The sequence below is a fragment of the Myxocyprinus asiaticus genome, chromosome 41 (genome assembly GCF_019703515.2).
Source record: "Myxocyprinus asiaticus isolate MX2 ecotype Aquarium Trade chromosome 41, UBuf_Myxa_2, whole genome shotgun sequence".
Classification (NCBI taxonomy): domain Eukaryota; kingdom Metazoa; phylum Chordata; class Actinopteri; order Cypriniformes; family Catostomidae; genus Myxocyprinus; species Myxocyprinus asiaticus.
Window position 1 is genome coordinate 7,386,818 of NC_059384.1, and position 19,973 is coordinate 7,406,790.

Below are 19,973 nucleotides of genomic sequence, written 5' to 3' on the forward strand. Positions count from 1 at the left end.
AAAACCAAAATTTGTGGTTACTTCATTACTGTAATCAAACTCGCAACAATTCAGCAAAACAGCAGTTTCTAAGATGTTCAGCTAAACACAATAAAACAAGCGTCCTCAAAAAATAAAATCAAGTCAGATTTTGTTTACAAACATTTCAGGAAAATTTTACACATTAGACACATTACTCTGGACTATGTAAAATAATATACAGTAAGTTGTTATAAAGAGGAAAATTATATGGTGGCAATGTTTATAAGCTATAAATGTTCACATCTAGCTCACAATCCTCACTAGTACTCTGTTTTATGAGTGCAGTCAGTGTACTGCTTGGATCTCTAGCAACAAGAGGGATATTCACCCTTAACTCTTGAAACAAGCGATTTTGTATCTTCATGGCCAAAACCGAGTCCATTCCTATTACAGTAAGGGCAGTTTTATCACTAAGATCATCAGTATCTACACTGCAAATTTCAGTCAGAATCCTTTTTACAAAATCATCCACTGATGACTGAAAATCTATCCTGGAGCCAACCACAATCTTGTTTTTCAGTCCTTCCTCCACTAAAGCTGATAGGCGAAACTTTAGAAATGCATTCTGAGAAAGAACATGGTTCTTTAGATTCCAAAAATTGAATTTGCAAACCACCTGTTGGGGATTGTTAGCCAGTAGGCAGTGCTCTAGATCTTCATGGATCTCGGACACATCCATTGTCATAAGTCCTTTTGTTTCAAGGAATTTTTGAAAATTGTCTTTGTCCAGTAGCAGGCCCATTTTAAGTGGCCCCAAATTTATGAACTGTCCTGCAAGTCCAGTGTTATACCAGTAGTGACAAAAAGTGTCCAGAAATGAATTAGGTGCTGCCTAATTGGCTTGTGCAGCATTACCAATGAAGGAAGAGAATGAAGAATAGCACACAAAGTAATCGAGTGTTGGGCTGTGTAGAGTGGCAAGGTGAAGATTCAAAGCACCACTGACTTTGGGTCACATAACTTCAAGGAAAAGAGACCTGTCAAGGCTTTCCAGTAATCCATCATGTAACAGCAGCAGCACTGTGGAACACCAGAATTGTTACTCCATATCTCCTCTGCAGAGTGCTTATGTCTTCATGTATCTTCTCAGATGGAGCACTCCTTGAAAGTGTGGCAATGCACACACCACCCCTGTGGGCAATAAACCTAAAAGTATCAAATCCCAAACCAGAGAGCCCACCTGAAACTATGTATACACCTGCCTTTGAAAACAACTGCTTTGGTCTCGGAAGCAAGGGAATGGGTGACATCTTATTCTTGGTTTTCATCACTACCCAGAACTATCAAGTCCAGAGTTCTTGCACTGAAGTATCAACCAGAATGCTCTACAGACTGAGACATACTTTCAGGGGATACTGTCGAAAAAATGCTGCTTTGTATCAATGGCCATCATCTATGCAAGTGCATTCCTTTTAGCCATTTCTGTATAAGAACTCCATATGCCTTAAGACAAGATTTCTGGAAGATTTCAGAAATCTCAAGAGTCTGGAAGCAAGTACTCTCACTGTCCCTCTGAATGGCATCTAATGCAGAATGCTGTTGCTCCCAATTGACTTACTAAGACAATGTTATTTGCATTGGCAACACAGACAATCTCTGTCAAATGTGAGTGGTAATATGGGGGGAGAATGACAAAAAGAAGACACTGCTTTGGACTTATCTACCTAGCTCAGTCTCTGTGAAAACACTCCAGCCAGATGTATTTGCTATGAGTGTCAATATCTTAAAAAGAGCTGAATCATGAACTGTGGAGAAGATGCCCAAACCTTTCTGTTGTTTGGTCTTGAGTAATCCACATTGCAAGATCTCCCAGATCAGGAAAATGTAAGAAACACATGGAACGTCCTTTAGAAATGGGGTTCTTTTTATTTTAAAATAAACAGCTTCTGGGAGGACAACTTTGGAAACTGCTCATATGGGGTAACAACAGATAACAGTGTCTCCCACTTAAAGTTTCCTGACATCCTTTGCTACAGTTGTAACAGTCCCACTAAAGTCGAGTGCCAGGAGACTGTGGATCTGAGTTGTGTGCTCGTTCCAGTACATCGTCTGACCAAATTTGAGATCTGAGGTACCAACTGGAAAATAGTCTGATGAACAGACACATATTTTACTGAGCTGAACCTCAACGCTTTTCCCCTCAATAGTGCCGACTGAATTTTCAAAGGGCAAAGCTGATAGGCCTGTCACTCTGTAGGGATCGTTGCAGCTTTTCAAAGACAAAACAACTTGATGGTAAAGTTCACAGTTGTCTACCAAATACTCTAGAATGGCCTCCGTTTTTAGATTACTAATATTCTGAATGCCCCAGATAAACACAATCTCATCTAGATCCATGTCTCCTGTACTGCAAAGGGACTGCACGTGTGGGACTGAGGCTGAGCTTTGTGTTGAATCAGGTGGAGGTACAGATATTGCTATTCCCAGGGTGTCCTCAAAAATCAAAGCCTTGATTCTGCCAGAAAAATTGCTCTTGGCATGAATGGCAACCATCTGATTGTGAGAAACATGATTCTTTAATCTGTGCACGTTTTCCCAGAAAATTAACTCTTGACATCTCTCAGCTCGATTAACACATGCCCATCTTTGTCAGTGAAACAACCACAAACCTCAAAGCAATCTGACTTCTCTTTAATCATTCTCATGTACATGAACATGTCTTTTTACATTTACATTACATTTACATTTATTCATCTGGCAGACGCTTTTATCCAAAGCGACTTACAAAAGAGGAAGACATAAGCGAATCATCTTAAGGAGACAGTGGTATGAAAAGTGCCATATTACAAAGTTTCACTAGCATCAGAATAGTATTCAAAACAGATTAATGTGCAACAAGAATTTTTTTTTTTTGAGTAGGAGCAGATATAACTATACTACCAATTGCAGAGGGAAACCAGGGCCTGATAGTGCTAGAGGCTCATGCTAAAACTGCAGACATTTGTAAGATGTAATCCAGTACCACAGTATGTCAGTAATACTCATACATATGGTTTAGTAACCCCTCTGGAATACTGACACTGGTCACAGCCTCCTTGAATTCCTGTCCGTAATGAATGTCACCCAGCCGTTTGAAGTTGGATCCATACTCATATCCTAACTCATTTAGAATGCTGTATACATCCTGGCTTTTAATGACTGATGGGCATCTCCTCAAAACAGTGTTCAGGAGAATGAATTGCTGTTCAATGACGGCCGGTCTGCCTCCATGACAAATGGTTCCTGATGCATGCATGGCAGAGGAGGACAGTATTTGAAAATTGGTTTTGTACGTAGTTGTCTCTAGCGTTATTTTGTGAGGACAGTTCTTTGTTAGAACAAACAAACTATGAGAGTCAGTTGTGAGCTGTAATGAGGAAAGAGGCCAGTTCAACATTTAACGCCTCTGGGGCGATGGCTAGATCATTTTCTTGTGTTCCCAAAAGTAGAAGGTTATACCCACTGACAGGTTAGACTTGACTACTTTGCTGTCAAATATAATTGGATGTGAACAGCGAAAGACCGTCTTGTTTCCCTGTCTTTCATCCTCAAAATATACCTAATTCTTCAGACACTCGAACTGATATCTAGGGAAAGTGATGAGCTCTGTTTCAAACCCTTTGCAGAACTCATCCCAGTTCACATTGACTCCCAGCTCAAACAGTTTTGATACCACAGTGAGCACTGTCTCGTGATCTTTATCTGGTTGCACTGAGCGAAGCACCAGGGTGTCATTTCCCAGGATCTCCATGATGTTCCTCTGAAGAGCCCATCTTGGACCACTTTCCACAAGGACTATGTTCTTCTTGTTGTTGGACAGCGACTTAATTGCTTGTTCAAATGCAACTGGCTTTCAGATATTTCGTGCCCAGTATTCGGCGGTTACAATGTCCCCTTGATGACACATCTCTCCTGTAACTGTGGAATACAGTTCACACTCCATTTCATTTGGAGTTAAATATCCAATACAGTCTTCGATTTGGCCCAGTATAGGTTCCATCATATGGCTTTGGTAGGCAGCAGGAACATCCAAGACATGAGGTTCTTGCTTTTAAATGAAGACTGAAGCTTTTGGTGCACATTGTCAACAGCTTCTTTGTCAACAGCTTCATCACCTGACAGCACACATGGCATTGGACTGTTCACATCAGCTAGGCAAATCTTCCTTGTATATGCTGGAAGAATTTCAAGGATGTCTGTGACAGCTATGTTACCAACGACCAGCATCTTCCCACCCGTCACTTTGCTTTGCGGGGCACTACGATAGTAGATGACCTTTATGGCATCCTCAAGAGACAGAAGACCAGAGAAATGAGCTGCAACAACCTCTCCCACAGAGGGCCCAAAAGCAAAATCTGGTCTGATTCCCCAGAGCTTAAGAAGGTGAGCAATCGCAACCTGAATTGCAAAGAGAAGTGGCTGGACAATGATTGGTTTTGAGAAATCCTCATTGTCATAGCTGTTTGTGATCTTTTGGGAAATACTGGTGCATTTGAACTTCTTAAAGTAGTTTTCCACCTCTTTGACCTTGTCCCTAAAGACAGGCTCCTCTTTCAGTAGCTGCTTACACATGCCCCTATAAGAAACGCCATTCTCACAAAATACAAACACGACCTTCAGGTCTTGCTTTGTTGGGGCTAACATCTTGTTCATGCTAGATTTGAGTTGCAATTGTAACTCTGACAGAGATGATGCAGCGAAGACTTTCTAAAATGTGTGCCTCTTGTGGCTTCTTTTGCAAGCAGATGTATAAGCGAGAGCTTGAAGATCAACTGTGTCACCTTCAGTAATCCTCTTGTACGTGTCATCTCAACACATCTGAAGAGACTGATCTGTGGCTGCAGACGTTGGAAACAGTTTTAGAGACTAAAGAGTGTCGATGTTAGAGACTGCTGCATGCACATTACCTCTGATTATGGCATGAGAGTTGGTGCCACCAAACCCAAAGCTGTTTAATCTAGCCATCCTTATCCTGGAGCCAGAGTAAATACATTTTTCAGCTCTGGAGGGGATTTTAAGATTGAGAGCTTTAGTGTCTATGCTGGAATTGTCCGTGGAGTAGAACACATAGGGGACAATGGTTTCGTGCTGCATCATCAACAGAATCTTTATGAGTCCTGCCACCCCAGCTGCAGATACTGTATGTCCAATGTTACTCTTAAATGAGCCAATATATAGAGGCCCTGAGCTTGAAGGTCTTGCTTTCGCAATGATGTTTGAGATACTACCTGCCTCAACTGGATCTCCTGCTGGTGTTCCAGTACCATGAGCTTCTGCGTACTGGACATTTCCAAGATAATTCTCAGAGGAGTAGATCATGCACAAGAGAGCCTCCTGCTGGGTCATGGAGGGTTTGGTAATTGGTGCGATTGTGTGACCATCTTGGTTTACTGCAGTCTTACTGACAATGCCCCAAACATGAGCAAAATCCTCAAGAGCCTGAAGGGAACACAAATTTCACCATCTTAAAAAAAAAAAAAAAAAAAAATTTTTAAAGACCGTAACTAAAGTAGTAATATATTACTGCAGTACTTGCTGTATATTACTGTACAGACAAATCTTTTTAAAACTTCAAAATATTTATTTTTTTAAAGGTTTCAATAGAACTACATCGCAGCCCTCTCCTCTGCCATAGCCATCTTCAGAGCGGCAGAAGTGTTTGCTTGTGCCCTTGGGTGAGATCATTTTTGCCTTGCTGAGGGCCACAAAGACTCAAAGCTCAAGGATGCAGCCAACTCCTCCACACAGAGCCATTTCACAGTCAGCTAGAGATTAATAAAATGGATGGTTAACAGTGTGAGTACCTAGAAAGTTTAAATACAGTATTCCAAAAAAAAAAAAAAAAATACATTTAGAACACTGAAACCACAATTGAAATCTATGAAATTTCATTGCATATACAAAAACAAGAAAATATCAAACTAAATGTCACCTGCAAAACTATGGGCATCTCCTCTATGCTAGACCTATTCTCACAACTACTGTATCATACTTACACTTTTCTTTTGCAAATTTTTCAAATACTTTAATAAACCCACTGGTTCCAAGGTACTTGTAAGTAGATGTATGAGGTCACATGTAGGTCTTTACATTAGCTATGGACATGTTCCAATAAGTCGGACAAGTCTCACAAAATGTCGAAATACTTTGTCTTAATACTGAACAAAATCATTTATCATTTATCATTATCATTTAAAACCAAACAAATTTCTTTTGTGAAATATTTTGCTTGAAAAATATGCTTGTGCTATCTTTTTTTTTTTTTTTTTTTTTTTTAATAAAGGCCAATTAGTTTGGCATTTTCTTATCCAATACAATGAAATTCATACATTCACAAGTGTGGTTTAAGTATCCAAATACTTTTTGATGTCATCCTACATACTGTACTTAACCTTGTCTGATGGCCAGACAGGCAGAGCGAAGTGCGACTAGGAATGAAGAACATGCACTGTCAATTGCAAAGGATGGTCCGGTGAGGTTGAAGCTTTAAGAAATTCTATTGGCGGCTATGATCATGGCTGTTCCTGTCCCATTATAGTGGGTTATTGTGCTGGGGCTGTTGTTCAAAAGTGTCTCATAGTCCCTGTTCATAAGTCCTGAAACCAAAACAAGCCAAAAACAATATATGACATAACTATAACCAAAAGCAAAACATATATAAACATAAGTGAATTGCTCTACTGTTTATATTGGATGCATTACCTATGTAAACTCCCGTTCTGGTTTCGTTCACTTTTTCCAAGGGTATCCCAGCATCCTCTAAAGCTTGGTACATGCACTGCAGTAGCAATTTCTGCTGAGGGTCCATGTTATCAGCTTCAGTCTCACTGATGCCAAATATCTTGTGATCATACTCATTGAATCTGTAGAAAAAGGTAGACAAACTAACTTTCTTCAGTAATAGTTCTTTAGTTTAAAAAAAACAAAAACAAATATTACATCCTTTAAATGCTTTGTCATAAGCTGATGATTCTTACCCATCAATGAGAGCAGCTTTTGTAGTCTGCGTTTTTCCCACTTTGCTCTCATCGGGATGAAACCACTCTGTGTCAAACCTCTCATCTGGAATCTCAACAACACAGTTCCTGCCCTCCACAAGAACCTTCCAGAAATTATCAACACCCTCACCTGTAAAAATTAGATAATTGATAAGATGATTCATGCACATTTACACAGTATAGCTTCAAGTATATTTAAGAGTACAAACATTAGAACTTTACCTCCTGGGAAATTGCACCCAATTCCAATGATGGCAATCCTCATCCATTTTGTCCATTTCTTTTCCAAATAATCATGTCATTTTACAAACTCTTCATAAAAAAATAAAAGAACAAAGGACATGAAATACAAAGAATCTCTGAGCACTTCTTACTCTGAAGGCTCTGCTGTTCTGCTCATAGTTGTGACTTGTATTCCTCAGTTCCCAACATCATCCATGCATTTTTATAAAGCTATCCACGGAGGAAAGCCAATGAAAAGACAAGTTTCTTTCAAACAAAAGGGTCTTTAGGTGTGCGATCCTTGCTTTTAGTGTAGCCATTAATTGAGGTGGTTTGAAAAAAAAAAAAAAGCCTGTAATCGTAGGCTTGAGCAGAGATGTGAAAACACTGATTGCAGTTTCCCCTCACTGGATACAACAAAGCTACTGTCTCAAATCTATTTGAGTGATTCTCTAAAATCATGATTGGCCTTAATTGACTTCTCTGAAGAAATGAATAGCGAATGAAGAGAAAGACAAAGAAGAATCTGTGGTCCATGCAGACCACCAATTTGAAGTAAGATTACTGATGATCTCAGAGCAACTAACCCGATACCTGTGATTATCAGACAACGGTGTTCAATGTTTTTATGCCAGTGCCCTTTTATGGGCCTTTGAAAAGGATGCATTCAATTCAGTTTTCCCCATTACAAAGTCATTTACATGAAACACCAGATTTACATTCTTAAATTTAGGAAACTTACAAGGATATTTTTAACTGATTTTATTTAGAAGTCTTATATCCCTGTTCATTTCTGATTTAGAGCAACAGATCTGAACATGGTATTAATTTCAAAATAAAGCACACACATAATGTTTCAAACACGCATATATACAGGGCGGTCACCTGAGCCGTCTAAACATGCAAACACACATGGACAACTGAAATAGTGACAAAATCAAAAAGTATATTGAAATAAATAACTTAATGAGTAAAATCAAGGATCAGAAATGTTAAGTCATGTTAAAATGCAATAATTGAAGATCTGAAATTAACACTGACATTCTAGTCAGATTCGAAATTGGCTTGTGATTTAAAGTTGCATGAAAAAAACTGAATGATTACTAGGATTGTGTTGTAAATGGGACTTTCTGATGTAGACAGAAGCTCTGGCTAAAATGGTTCTTTTTACATTTCAACTTAAAGGGATAGTTCACCCAAAAATGAAAATTATGGGATCATTGACACCCTCATTCTGTTCCAAATCCATATGACTTTCTGTCCTCCTTACAAATGATACAAGAGATGTTTGGCAGTATGTTAGTCTCAGTCACCATTCACTTTCATTGAATTTTTTTTCTCCATATCATGAAAGTGAATGGTGACTAAGGCTGTCAGTCTGCCTAACATCTCATTTTTTGTTTGATGAAAGAAAGAAAGCTATATGGGTTTGAAGCAACATGATGGTGAGTAAGATGACATAATTTTCATTTTTGGGTGAACTATCCCTTTAATATGAACTTGTGCTTCAGATGACTTGAATACAAAAATCATTAAAAATCATCCCTTTTTTTATATATATACTTGGCTTCTAAAAACTAAGTGAAGAATTTAGAGTTTACTTGATTAATAGCCTTAACCATGGAGTTCCCTGCTCATGCATACATATTGTTGGCATCAATTTAACTATGGAAAATGTTGTCTGCTTGAAAGCCAACTTTTTGCATGTAAAATGAACAATTTGAAGAGAGACTTATGGTGGCTTATAACAGATTTTATATTTACACAAGTAAGATTATGTCTTGAAATGTCTGTTAAACTCTAGCCTTCATCATCTGGGGTCCAATGACTTTCCCTCCAAAATAATCTGAATTTCCTTTGCATCTAGAGTCTCGTAAGTAAGCAGGGCGTCGGCTAACAGCTTGTGTTCTTTATTGTAAGTCTTCAGAAGCTTCTTTGCTCTTTCATACGAACCCTGACAGAGAAAATGAGGAAGTGAAATTGTCACAATCAATATCAGTTATAATCACTGCAAAAGATAAATTGGGGGTTACCTACCTGTAACAGCACCCTGACTTCCTGTTCTACAGCTGCCCGGGTCTCCGGGCTATGGTCCGTTAGGTCATTATAGGTCATAACCCCAAGCTGGGAAAGCATAGAGAGGTGTGTGAGTTGCAGTTACAGGCACAAAATACATTTAACAAAGGCTTTTCACCACACATCTGTGATTGCAACAGAAACCCCAAGGTAAGAGATGGGTGTAAGTGTGAAAGTGTCCCTGTATGTGCACAGCTAATTTCAGAGGGTTGAGTATGAACTGAGCACAGGAAAAAGGATTAGGATGAAACCCAGATTTAATTCTGGAATGTAAGAGCTCACACAACCTTACTCTAATGGCTTTCAACACGTGGAAGGACTCAAACTGCCTCTCCTAATTGCCATATACTTTTTTTGTTCCCATTTTGAATGACTTTATAATAACTTATAACATTCATAAAAGATAATGTATTTAGTCAGTCGATCATAATTGCAAAATGATCAAATACAAGAGATATTTAATAAAATATAATAATGATCGGTTTAATATATTGTAAATATAATGTGTAATGTGTGTTAATACAATAGTCAAATAGCTTGAAATGTCACGAAAGCTATTTTAAATTGTTGGCAACTTTTCTTTTATTTCTTATAGTAATAATAATACAACAAATTGTTTTTAATGTGATCTGTCCGATCTTGTCAATTGAGATGATCAGCAAAAACGTAGTGTTTTATAAATGCATAAATACACTAATAGTTTAATACTTTTGAGGATATATGGAACTCATTATACCTTGTCACTCATCCCAAACCGTGTCACCATCATCTTTGCTATTTTAGTGGCTCCATCAAAATCACTTGATGCTCCTGTGTGAGAGACAAATGAAGCTTTATGGTATGTATGTATTAAAGAATTAGAAGTAGACAAGAGTGAACTGGGGACATCACTCACCAGTTGTGATGTTATCATTTCCAAAGACCAGTTCCTCAGCGACCCTGCCCCCCATACTGACGTCCATCTGAGCCAGGAGCTGGGCTCTTGTCTCACTCCAGCGATCGTTCTCAGGCAGCAAGGACACCTGAAGAGACCGAAGGCACCAGCACAATAGGTTAATAATGTATTATGTATTTATAATTAAAGTACAAATGTCATTAAAAACTCCATACTGAAATTGATTTTTAGAGGTAATATATAAACCGGTTATGACAGCTCTACCATAAGCATAAGTTGTAAAGCGATGGTATATTCTTTTTTAGAAGCCATAAAAATCATGTTTAATTGCCAAAATCCCAGTGAAGTGCTACACTGCATGCATATTTATTAGAAAGTTAGTGTTTCTCATGATTCATTTTGCTGTTAAGACGATCCAATGCAGTCTGTTATTCCTAAAATGTGATTTTGTATCAAAACTGAATATTTAAAAAATTACAATAGAGATCTGTGTTTCTCAGGGGAGTTATAGCAATTTTTTCAAATATTATTGCGCACAATTATCAGGCAACTAAGAAATTTTTTTTTTATCTTCACTAAACTTAACATTTAACCGTAAAAAGCATGTTTTAATAAGAACTCAAATAAACGAACATATAAGAATTACCAAGAAACATTTTGGGCATTTCAAGATTTTCAGTGGGCAATATAAAATAAAGAACATAAAGACAGTGGCTGTGTTTTCAGAAAAGAAAATACACTTAAGACTAATTCGATTACATTCTCAGTCTTTTTTTCTGATTTTTAAATATTCTTTTTTTTTTTTGCTTCAAGTCAAATGTAGTAATGTTAGTGGGCAGCCACTACTGAAATGGTCTTTAACCTTGTGCATTGTATTTTGGCTTCGCTATACGCAATGTTATACGACTGATCTCATTTCAGGAGACTTTTTTGCTGTCAGTAAAGGACTAAACTTTCAACGCATGGAGTCATGTGACAAAACAACATGGTGCCGACCACAGCGGAGTTTGTCTTTGGGAGAAACGCCAACATAAATGCATCTGGTAAGAAACCTAATTAAGTTTTTACATTGAAACCTGTTTGAGTCAAAAGATTAGAGTCTCTAGTTTCATCCAATGCGGCATTTTTTAAATTTGAGCAATTTATTGCAAAACGGCAAGCTGCTAAACACAATGTACACTAATGTGTACTTTAATTTTTTCCTTAGAAATCCTACATTTACTGTGCATTATCACATTGAGAATCAATGGGTTATTCCAAAAGCTGAAAAATGTTGCTTTCAGAGGCTTTATATGGAGTTAGAATGAAAAAAAAAAAAAAAAAGGTGCATTTCTGACTTTCTATACCCTGGTATTTTTTTAAATTTCACAATTTAGTCCCGCTGTCCACACATGTTGCCATTCATTTTTAGGAAAACTATTTGCTCTAGAATTTTTTTTCTTTGCATGTTTATTAGATGCTGCTTGTTAAAAATCAAAAAGGGATATGCACACAGCAGTCACGTTCAGGTCTCAGGAGGTTATGGAATGGTGAGACTAACTACTCACATGTCCCAGAGAAGGGCCACGTGGCATGATGGTAGCTTTGTTTATGGGCATGGCATCTTTGGTGTAATAAGCCACTATAGCGTGTCCTGACTCATGGTAGGCTGTTATCATCTTATTCCTCTTATCTATCTCCACACTCCTTCGTTCTGGGCCTGGACAGACAGAAAGGGGGATATCAGGAAAGAATCTCTTTGTTCATTGCCATAATCTCAATCACATGTTGCAGAGAATAAGCCGTCCGGCTCTGTTGCCCTCACCCATGAGGATCTTATCCTTCGCAAACTCCAGCTCCTTCATGGTCACCAGATCTTTCCCATCCACTGCTGCTTTCAGGGCCGCCTGGTTCACTAGGTTCTCCAGTTCAGCTCCAGAGAAACCCACTGTTCCTCTGGCAATGATCTCAGCGTCAATAGCTACAAGACACACAAGAATAATGGAAAAGCCTTTACAACAGATAAACATCATCATTACACACAGACATTAAGAAATTCTTTCCACATACGTAGCAGAAAACATTTAACCTAGGGCTGTAATTTGTAATCAAATTAATTACATGATGTGCTGTTTAATTAATTGACTTAATCGCAATTAATCGTATATTTTCATATTTACTCAAAAAGGTCCCCAAATAAAGACAATTTAGTAAATATTAATTAAAAACATAACTCATTAATTGCATCTCTCTGGTTTTCAGTGTCAAACGGCATGTTTTTAGGACGTTGTAAAAAGTTAGACGTAGTATCTAACTTTGAAAAATGTGTCTTGAGTTCTCTGCAACATACTCTGTTGTGCTCACCCCAGCTATCTTTGAATTGAGCTTGAATGAAGTTTGAAATGCTCTGATGATAGGTACAGAAAGTACGAACTGATGATTTATTGCGGGGTTTTTTTTTTTTTTTCATTTTTAAAACTAAATTATCATGTTAAATTGGCAGCCCTAATTTAACTAAATATTCAAGATTGGGAAAGACTATAATTTAAATACCCCATAAAATCACTTGTCCAGCTCAGTTTTCTGTCCTGTGTTGACGTATTTTTGATTTAAACTGGACGTTTTAATGGGACATATCTAAGGCCTCATCCCTTGTTTTTTTTTTAATAACCCCCTCTTTTAAAAAAAACAAACAAAAGGCTTTAGTAACATTACAGTCATAAACCTACTAACTAGTCAGTTACAGGTGTTATTAGATGGAGGGATACTCTAGGGAGAATTTGACTGTACAAAAATCAGAACAGTGCAGCACAAGTCATCAATACTTCTTGTTTGTTTTCCCGGAAGAGAAAGACTGTAAATGTAAAATGTGTTTATCTGCTAAAAGGTTATTTTGTCGACTTTTAATAGTACATTAGCATGTACTCATGGCTAATATACATGAACTTTAAGCCACAAAACTCCATAGATCAAACCCATGAGAAACCACTTTCCTGAATATTGGGTTACGGCCCTGATATACCACATATTTATGATATCACTATTACCAGAATCCACTTTAATTTTCTTCAGATACCACTGCAGGATCTCGGTGCGTCCCTTCACATCAGGTCTGGGTACTGTAACCTGCATGTCAAACCTGCCTGGTCTCACCAGAGCACTGAAAAACACAAAACAGGACAGGTTTAATGAGATGGTGGAAGCCTAACACCAGATTCACACATACTCCGTGAGCGGGGCATGAGCGAGGCGTTGCGATTGGGCTTTCACATTGGTCGTGTCTCTTTTCTAGGTTCCTACGGCAACGGCGGGCAGTCACGTGCACTTGTTTATCTGCGTACTTGGTCGTGATTGGTTAATATATCAAAGTATATTTCAAGGCAATTCAGTCCACTCTGCGGTCATCTTTGGAACGCTCTCGGGCATGCTGTTTTCTTTGTAAACAACCGACATAAAAGTACAGCTCCTATCTACTTGGATGGGGAAAGACTGAAATTTCAAACAAGGTTGGTCAAGATGCAGACCTATAAATTGTAGTGTATAGTTGGTTTGGTTTAAATATTGTTTATTTGTTTTTGCATCTTTTCTAAAATCTCCTGATTATTTTAGTTTTCTACTGCACCCAGAGCCGCTGAGTTCAGCGTGAGCCACGTGGAAAAAATAGGCTCGGCACAGAAACTATCCGCTCACTGCCGCGTCTGTGATGCTTCTGGGATGCTTAACCTCGTGACTCACGCTTGTAATGTGGAGGGTGTAATATTTTAATATGGGCACTGAAACAAAAACGCGTTGCTCACACCCCGCTCATTGAGAATATGTGAAACCGGCGTAAGCTGTTGTTTCCCCAAGCTTGCTTCAGAGAGACTGTAAAATCATACTTGTCCAAAGCTTCAGCAAAGTTTGTAGCTCCAATCACAATCACTCCTTCATTGGGTTTAAACCTGTAATCATCAAAATAATAATTTAAACCCACATAAAGAAAATCTATTTAAATTGGAAAGAGAAAAAAAAAGCCAAGCAGACATGAACTGACCCATCCATCTCAGCCAGCAGCTGGTTGATGGTCTGTCGTGAGTACGGGTGCATTGGAGACTCAATTCTTTTTCCACCCACACTGTCCAGCTCGTCAATAAAAATCACACACGGGGCATTTGCTTTGGCCTCCTCTACAAGAGAAGAAATAAAACGAGAGTTAATAAAATATATATGTTACCAGATTATAATGAAATGTGGTGTGTAAAGTAATAAAAGCCCCAGTTTCTGTGATTTAAGTAGTTTTTATTAACAACAGTTTTTACCACCCATTATGGGTGATCCAAACCTCAAATTTACTTTGACAGGACCAAAGACTTACTGAAAAGGTTCCTGATACGACTCGCTCCGACTCCCACAAACATTTCATCAAACTCTGACCCTGAGGCGTAGAAAAAGGGCACATCTGCTTCTCCTGCTACAGCTCTGGCCAACAGGGTCTTTCCGGTTCCTGGAGGCCCCACCAGCAGGATACCTGGAGATGGGCACATTCAGGTTAGATATTTATCAAAATAAAAAACAAATAAGCTCAATAAAAAAGTCCATATGTGAATGAGGAGGAGAGTTTCACCTTTGGGAAGTTTACCACCAAGCGCTGTGAATTTCTGAGGGTTTCGCAAAAATTCGACAACATCCTGAAGCTCGTTCTTGGCCTCCTCTACACCTTTCACATGTTCAAAGGTGACATTCTTCATCTGAATGGGATCCAGGGCTGAATCCAGACCAGAGGTGGTGCGGAAACGAACTGCCAAAGAATATCAATAAAATAGAGAATTAATATATTGCATTCTAATTTCTTCCAAGTCATTATGAGAATTGCTGACCAGATACAGAACTACAAGAAGTCAACAAACAGCGACGATGTTCACACCACAGACATAAAACTTGATGTTGTTGCTTCATTGTAATAGGTGCATTTCTTTGAAAGCTAAAGACATATACAGGCAATAAAATGGGAAACATACCAGTGTCAGAAAACGACCCTTTACCGGAAAAGATAGGGCTTCTAGACAGACCATACAAGCCCGCTGCAAGGAGGACAAGCATAACCAGACGTGTCCTCGTTACAGAGTCTGTTAGAAAGGGAGCAGAAATAAAAATGAGATTCATACAGACACAATGGTTGCTGATTCCTCTGTTTTCAACAGACCTGAATCAACAATGTTTAAGTGTAATTAGACAGGCCTAAAAGCATCACCTTGAGTCCTCCGTGTCAAAGTCTGAGCTTTCATGAATCCCTCCGTGAAGCCGCTCTTGAAGGCGTCCTGGTGAGTTTCTTGCAGGTTATTTTGTTTCATTAACTGTTCAAGACTGTCTGTGTCTCGCCTCTCCTTCATAAGAAGGCCCTGAAAGGGACAGGGAGAACAAAAGAGGAAAGGAACAAGACAACAAATAAAGACAGAGTGGTTAAGCCAAAAAACAAAATGCATAGATCAGGACCACAGTCAAAATCTCTTGCATGTCTGGAAGCAACTCCGCGTTCGCTGCTCACTTACCTTCATAAAGGTTGGAGTATAATCCTCTGCTTCTTCTGGACCATCAGAACGAGACTGCAGATGTCTGGTCTTGGACTTCATTGTCTTAAAACCTCTGTTTTGGACCCATACTAAGCGAGAATTCACACATAGAGAAATAAATCAAAAATAAACCCCACAATTCTCCCATACAGCATTTACTAGGCAAAGAACAAATTTCAGTATGTCTTTAACCCTTAAACGCACATCTTGGGTCTTTAGTGACTTTCCACCCCTGTACCTCATCCATTTTTTGGATTTGTACCCACACCTCTTTGGTATTCCTTAATCTCTCTCTTATAAATTGTGTCTCTCACACACACACACACACACACACACACACACACACACAAAAAGCTTAAATAATTTTTTTTTTATAATGGCTTAAGAACCAAGAGTGTACAGGGTTATTAGAGACACTAGGTTTTGTTTTTTGTGCACTTCCATAAATAATCCTTTAATGATTATTTAATATTTATACAAGTTTACTATCACAGGATATCTATGTATTTATTAAAGAGAAATGAGTACTATATTCATACAAATAAATACTATATTACATTGATTTTCTGTGCAACACTGCTGATTTATCATTATTCCATATGCGTGTACACATGCATATATATAAATGTTATTTCTTACTCAAGGTGTCACTGAGGTTTCAGCAATTGACTTGATTTACATTTGACATTGCTATTTGATGAAGAAACATCATGGAAGTTAACTATAGCAAGTACAACACATGAACAGTATGATATGACTATTGTCATTTGAAAATATTTGGAAAATGTAAACACTATCTGGGAATTTTGTAGATCCATTTGTGATAGATATAAGTGCCAGGTCTCTAAAGACCCGAATATGTAAGAGTGTTTGGTGAAATTCCCATGCATTTAAGGGTCAAGTTGTTCATGAGTAGGTAACAATGTATTGCGTTACATTGCAGATGGTGCAGATCTACGCATGCTGCCTCAAGGGGGCTGGATCTCTGCCTATGAAACACTGGAAAGCCAAAGTGTCCCACGTGTTTGTGAGAAAACCCTGTGTTAACAAGACAGAAGACACACAAATTACATCGCTAATATCAAATTCACTTTGCCGTCACCATTTTACTTCACCATTCTAAGAATGATCCTTGGTTATGTACTAGCAATTTAGCTTTGCAATTCAAAGTATTCAAGTAAGCCTATGTTACTTTGAAATGCTGCACAAACTGCCTTTGAGTAAAGGTCAATCTCTTTGAATCTGGAGCATAAACAGAATTTTACTCTCAGAAACAAGTTCCTGAGTCACCTCAGCAAGTAAATGAACCAGCTACCAGCTTCCAACACTTCATGGAGTTAAATATACTTCAAAACATGGATCCATCTCTTTGCATTGCGGGTAACCTCACCATATTTGTTTTGAAAGAAGGAGGGGGCAGAAATGTGAGATGTTCTCCATGCTGTTGAGGTTTGAGCACAGCTCGGGATGGATTTCTCCTCTAGAGAAGGCAATAGTCTTCTCATAACATCATGTACGTGACTGAACCTCAGCTCTGAAAGACCAAGCTCCTTCAAGTTCACTTTAGGCTGTGAAAACAGGTCCACAAGAACCAATCAGGGCATAATAGCTGCAATTTGCAAACATTCACTTTATTGTGGATATACTATGGTGACATGCTCGTTCCGTGACTGTCATACCTCATTTAGAAGTGGGTCATATTTAGATGAAAGGTTCCCCTGTAAACTCTGCACTGATGTGCTGACGGCAGAGTTGGCTGAACTTTTCAGGTACTGGATCACATTGATAAGATGGGTCAAAGGCACTGTTCCCTAAAATAGAAATGAAAGAACAGTTTTCTGTCACATTGCATGAACTTGTGTGGAAAGTACTGGTTTGCTAATCAATGATAAAACATTGCATTTAGTTCTACCACAGTACTGTAACAGTAACTGATAAGGTCTCTGTAAATGACTGCTGCTACTGTATATAGATCTATAGGAGAGTTATGTCACTGCTGACACAAATTATACTCAAAAACTCTCACACGCTCCCCCTCAAGCTTACACACAAAAACACCAAATTTCCCATTCTCTGTCAAGTACACAGACACATTTGATTATCTAAATGAAGACCTACCATAGACTTGTATAGTTTTTTTATATAACTATAAAGCTTATTATAACTACTTCAGACTAACCCTAATCTATGAAAAGAGGACATTTTGTCCAATTACGCTAAATTAAGCTAAATAAAAGTGATTTGATTTGATTTGAATTCTGGGACAAATTTGTCCCCAAAGTAAAGCTAACTCACACACATACAAATATTTACAGGTACTATTACACAACAATGTCAGAGCAAAGCCAGAAAACTAGTAAGGCAAGACAAATATAACAACTAAAATTAATTAAATATAATATTTACATACTGAATGTCTGAATATTAGGTAATAAACAACATTTTGACGACAATAACATCTTTTAATAACAACAAAATCTCCTTTATATTGACTGAAAGGCCAGGACCATACACTAAATTGACCCTTTCCTAAAGCCTATCCTTTAAAAAAAAAAAAACCTTTAACCCTTGTTTGTCAATTTAAAAAAGTTACTCAGAGGTCCTTAGAGGACAAAAATGTTCGTGACAAAAAACTGCCATGATAATATTATATATTAATATTATTTTCCACTTTCAATTAGTTAATTTTTTTAACCAACATCAGTCCTGATCATAACTACCAAATATTCATTTATTTTCAGGATTTTAACCCTTTAAATGCCAGTTTGTTTTATAATGCCACTTTTGTTTTTTTACACACAAACACACACACACACACACAAACACATTCAAAACACACTCTGACATCCATACCAACACACCCACACAATTTTAGCTGCATCTTTTATTCAATTGGCCTGCAGTGCTCTATAATACAGCAAACAGAAAATAGGAAAAAAGCATATATTTGCTCCATAGGCTAAACATGTGGAAAATGGCGCCATCTGGTGGAACATATTAAAAATTAAAATTTTGAAGCCAGGGCTCCAGAATGAAAGCATAATATCATAGAATTCATGATTTTATGCTTTAATGGCACTGGGATCAAATACTGCAGTTTTAATGGGTTTCAATGGAGACATTTTTGTCCTTAAGGTCCTGAGTGTAACTATTTTGTGTACACAGTGTATTATAGATGTATTATAGGAACTGAGGTTGAAATATCAAAATTCCCCCAAAAATACACACCTTTGGTAAAATGTATGCCGTTGGCATTAACACAGCCAAAATTATCAAAAAGGACAAATAAAATGTCCCGAAGGTCGCACAAGGGTTAATGTGTTTTCTCATACAACAGTGAAGAAAGAAACCTCAACAGATGGGGGAATTACATCAGATTTCGTTCAGGAATCAATCATTTGTTTGATAGATGACTACAGATATATTCAGCATCTATTGAACTAGTGTCCGAACCTGACAGAAATATTTACTATCTTTTAACAACAGCAACTCCTGGTGTTTTAAAGAGCTATTTGAATCAGACCAACATTTAAAACAGCGAAGGTTTGGTTTTGAAAAGTCTGACATTGGCAACACTTTCTCTTTCCGATACTCATCCATGATTTTTCGCTTCTCATTTATTCTCAAAACGGGCTGAAAAACAACCATTTAAAATAATAAAATCTCTTCATACCTGCGACTGAAAGGTTGTAGGCAGAGAAAACATATTTTCCCCAAATTTTTAGTTGAGAGGTTTCCTTTAGCTCCTGTCAGAGTCAGACCCGCTGCTGTTTTGTTCTTGGTTACTGTTTACCAGTGTTGTTAATATCACCGGTGTCTCATCTCCCTTCCTTTATAAAACATAATTGAGCGTTGCTAAAATCACCGAAGTATTTACAGTTACGTATTCTTCACTTCTTCTGTGCTAGTTTTATACCAGCAATAGTTTTCTTTACTGCCACATACTGGAAGACAGCAGTAAGGCACCTAGTTCATGACCTTGTAGGATTGTTTTTTTATTTTTTTATTTTTTATTTATTATTTATTTTTATTGTTTTTTACAATGTTTTACATTTGAACAATGTTACAATATCACACCTTCCAATGCATTAGTAATATGTGAGTATTAAGCCAAATGGAAACTGAGAATGCCCTGAGCATTTTCTGACTGAGCATTGTGCTGCACTTACTGATTTCACTGAATCGTTTTGCTTGTGTCTTTCTTTCATTTTAATTATTCTATTTCATTCTTTTTATTTTATTTTTATATAACTT

General features: G+C 37.8%; 2 protein-coding genes and 2 pseudogenes across 2 annotated transcripts; all 4 read right to left on the reverse strand.

Moving 5' to 3' along the window:
- Positions 1 to 19: 19 nt before the first annotated feature.
- LOC127431816 (uncharacterized) lies at positions 20 to 2,509 on the reverse strand (annotated as a pseudogene).
- A 127-nt stretch (positions 2,510 to 2,636) lies between these two features.
- LOC127431692 (uncharacterized) lies at positions 2,637 to 5,457 on the reverse strand (annotated as a pseudogene).
- A 1,029-nt stretch (positions 5,458 to 6,486) lies between these two features.
- Positions 6,487 to 7,263, reverse strand: LOC127431693 (putative uncharacterized protein encoded by LINC00614). Its single transcript, XM_051682218.1, has 4 exons — positions 7,221 to 7,263; positions 6,978 to 7,128; positions 6,703 to 6,863; positions 6,487 to 6,596 (listed from the first exon to the last, which is right to left on the reverse strand). The coding sequence occupies exons 1-4, from the start codon at positions 7,261 to 7,263 to the stop codon at positions 6,487 to 6,489; spliced, it is 465 nt and encodes a 154-aa protein (XP_051538178.1).
- Positions 7,264 to 7,968: 705 nt separating this feature from the next.
- On the reverse strand, positions 7,969 to 19,627 carry yme1l1a (YME1-like 1a). The gene is made up of 18 exons (XM_051682364.1): positions 19,393 to 19,627; positions 17,399 to 17,530; positions 17,110 to 17,287; positions 16,656 to 16,757; positions 15,699 to 15,808; positions 15,401 to 15,548; positions 15,168 to 15,275; positions 14,774 to 14,947; positions 14,525 to 14,677; positions 14,204 to 14,336; positions 14,049 to 14,111; positions 13,218 to 13,330; positions 11,996 to 12,151; positions 11,739 to 11,890; positions 10,192 to 10,318; positions 10,033 to 10,106; positions 9,258 to 9,344; positions 7,969 to 9,174 (listed from the first exon to the last, which is right to left on the reverse strand). Exons 1-18 carry the CDS (start codon positions 19,423 to 19,425, stop codon positions 9,031 to 9,033), a joined length of 2,187 nt encoding a protein of 728 aa, XP_051538324.1. The 5' UTR covers positions 19,426 to 19,627; the 3' UTR covers positions 7,969 to 9,030.
- Between the last annotated feature and the right edge of the window lie 346 nt (positions 19,628 to 19,973).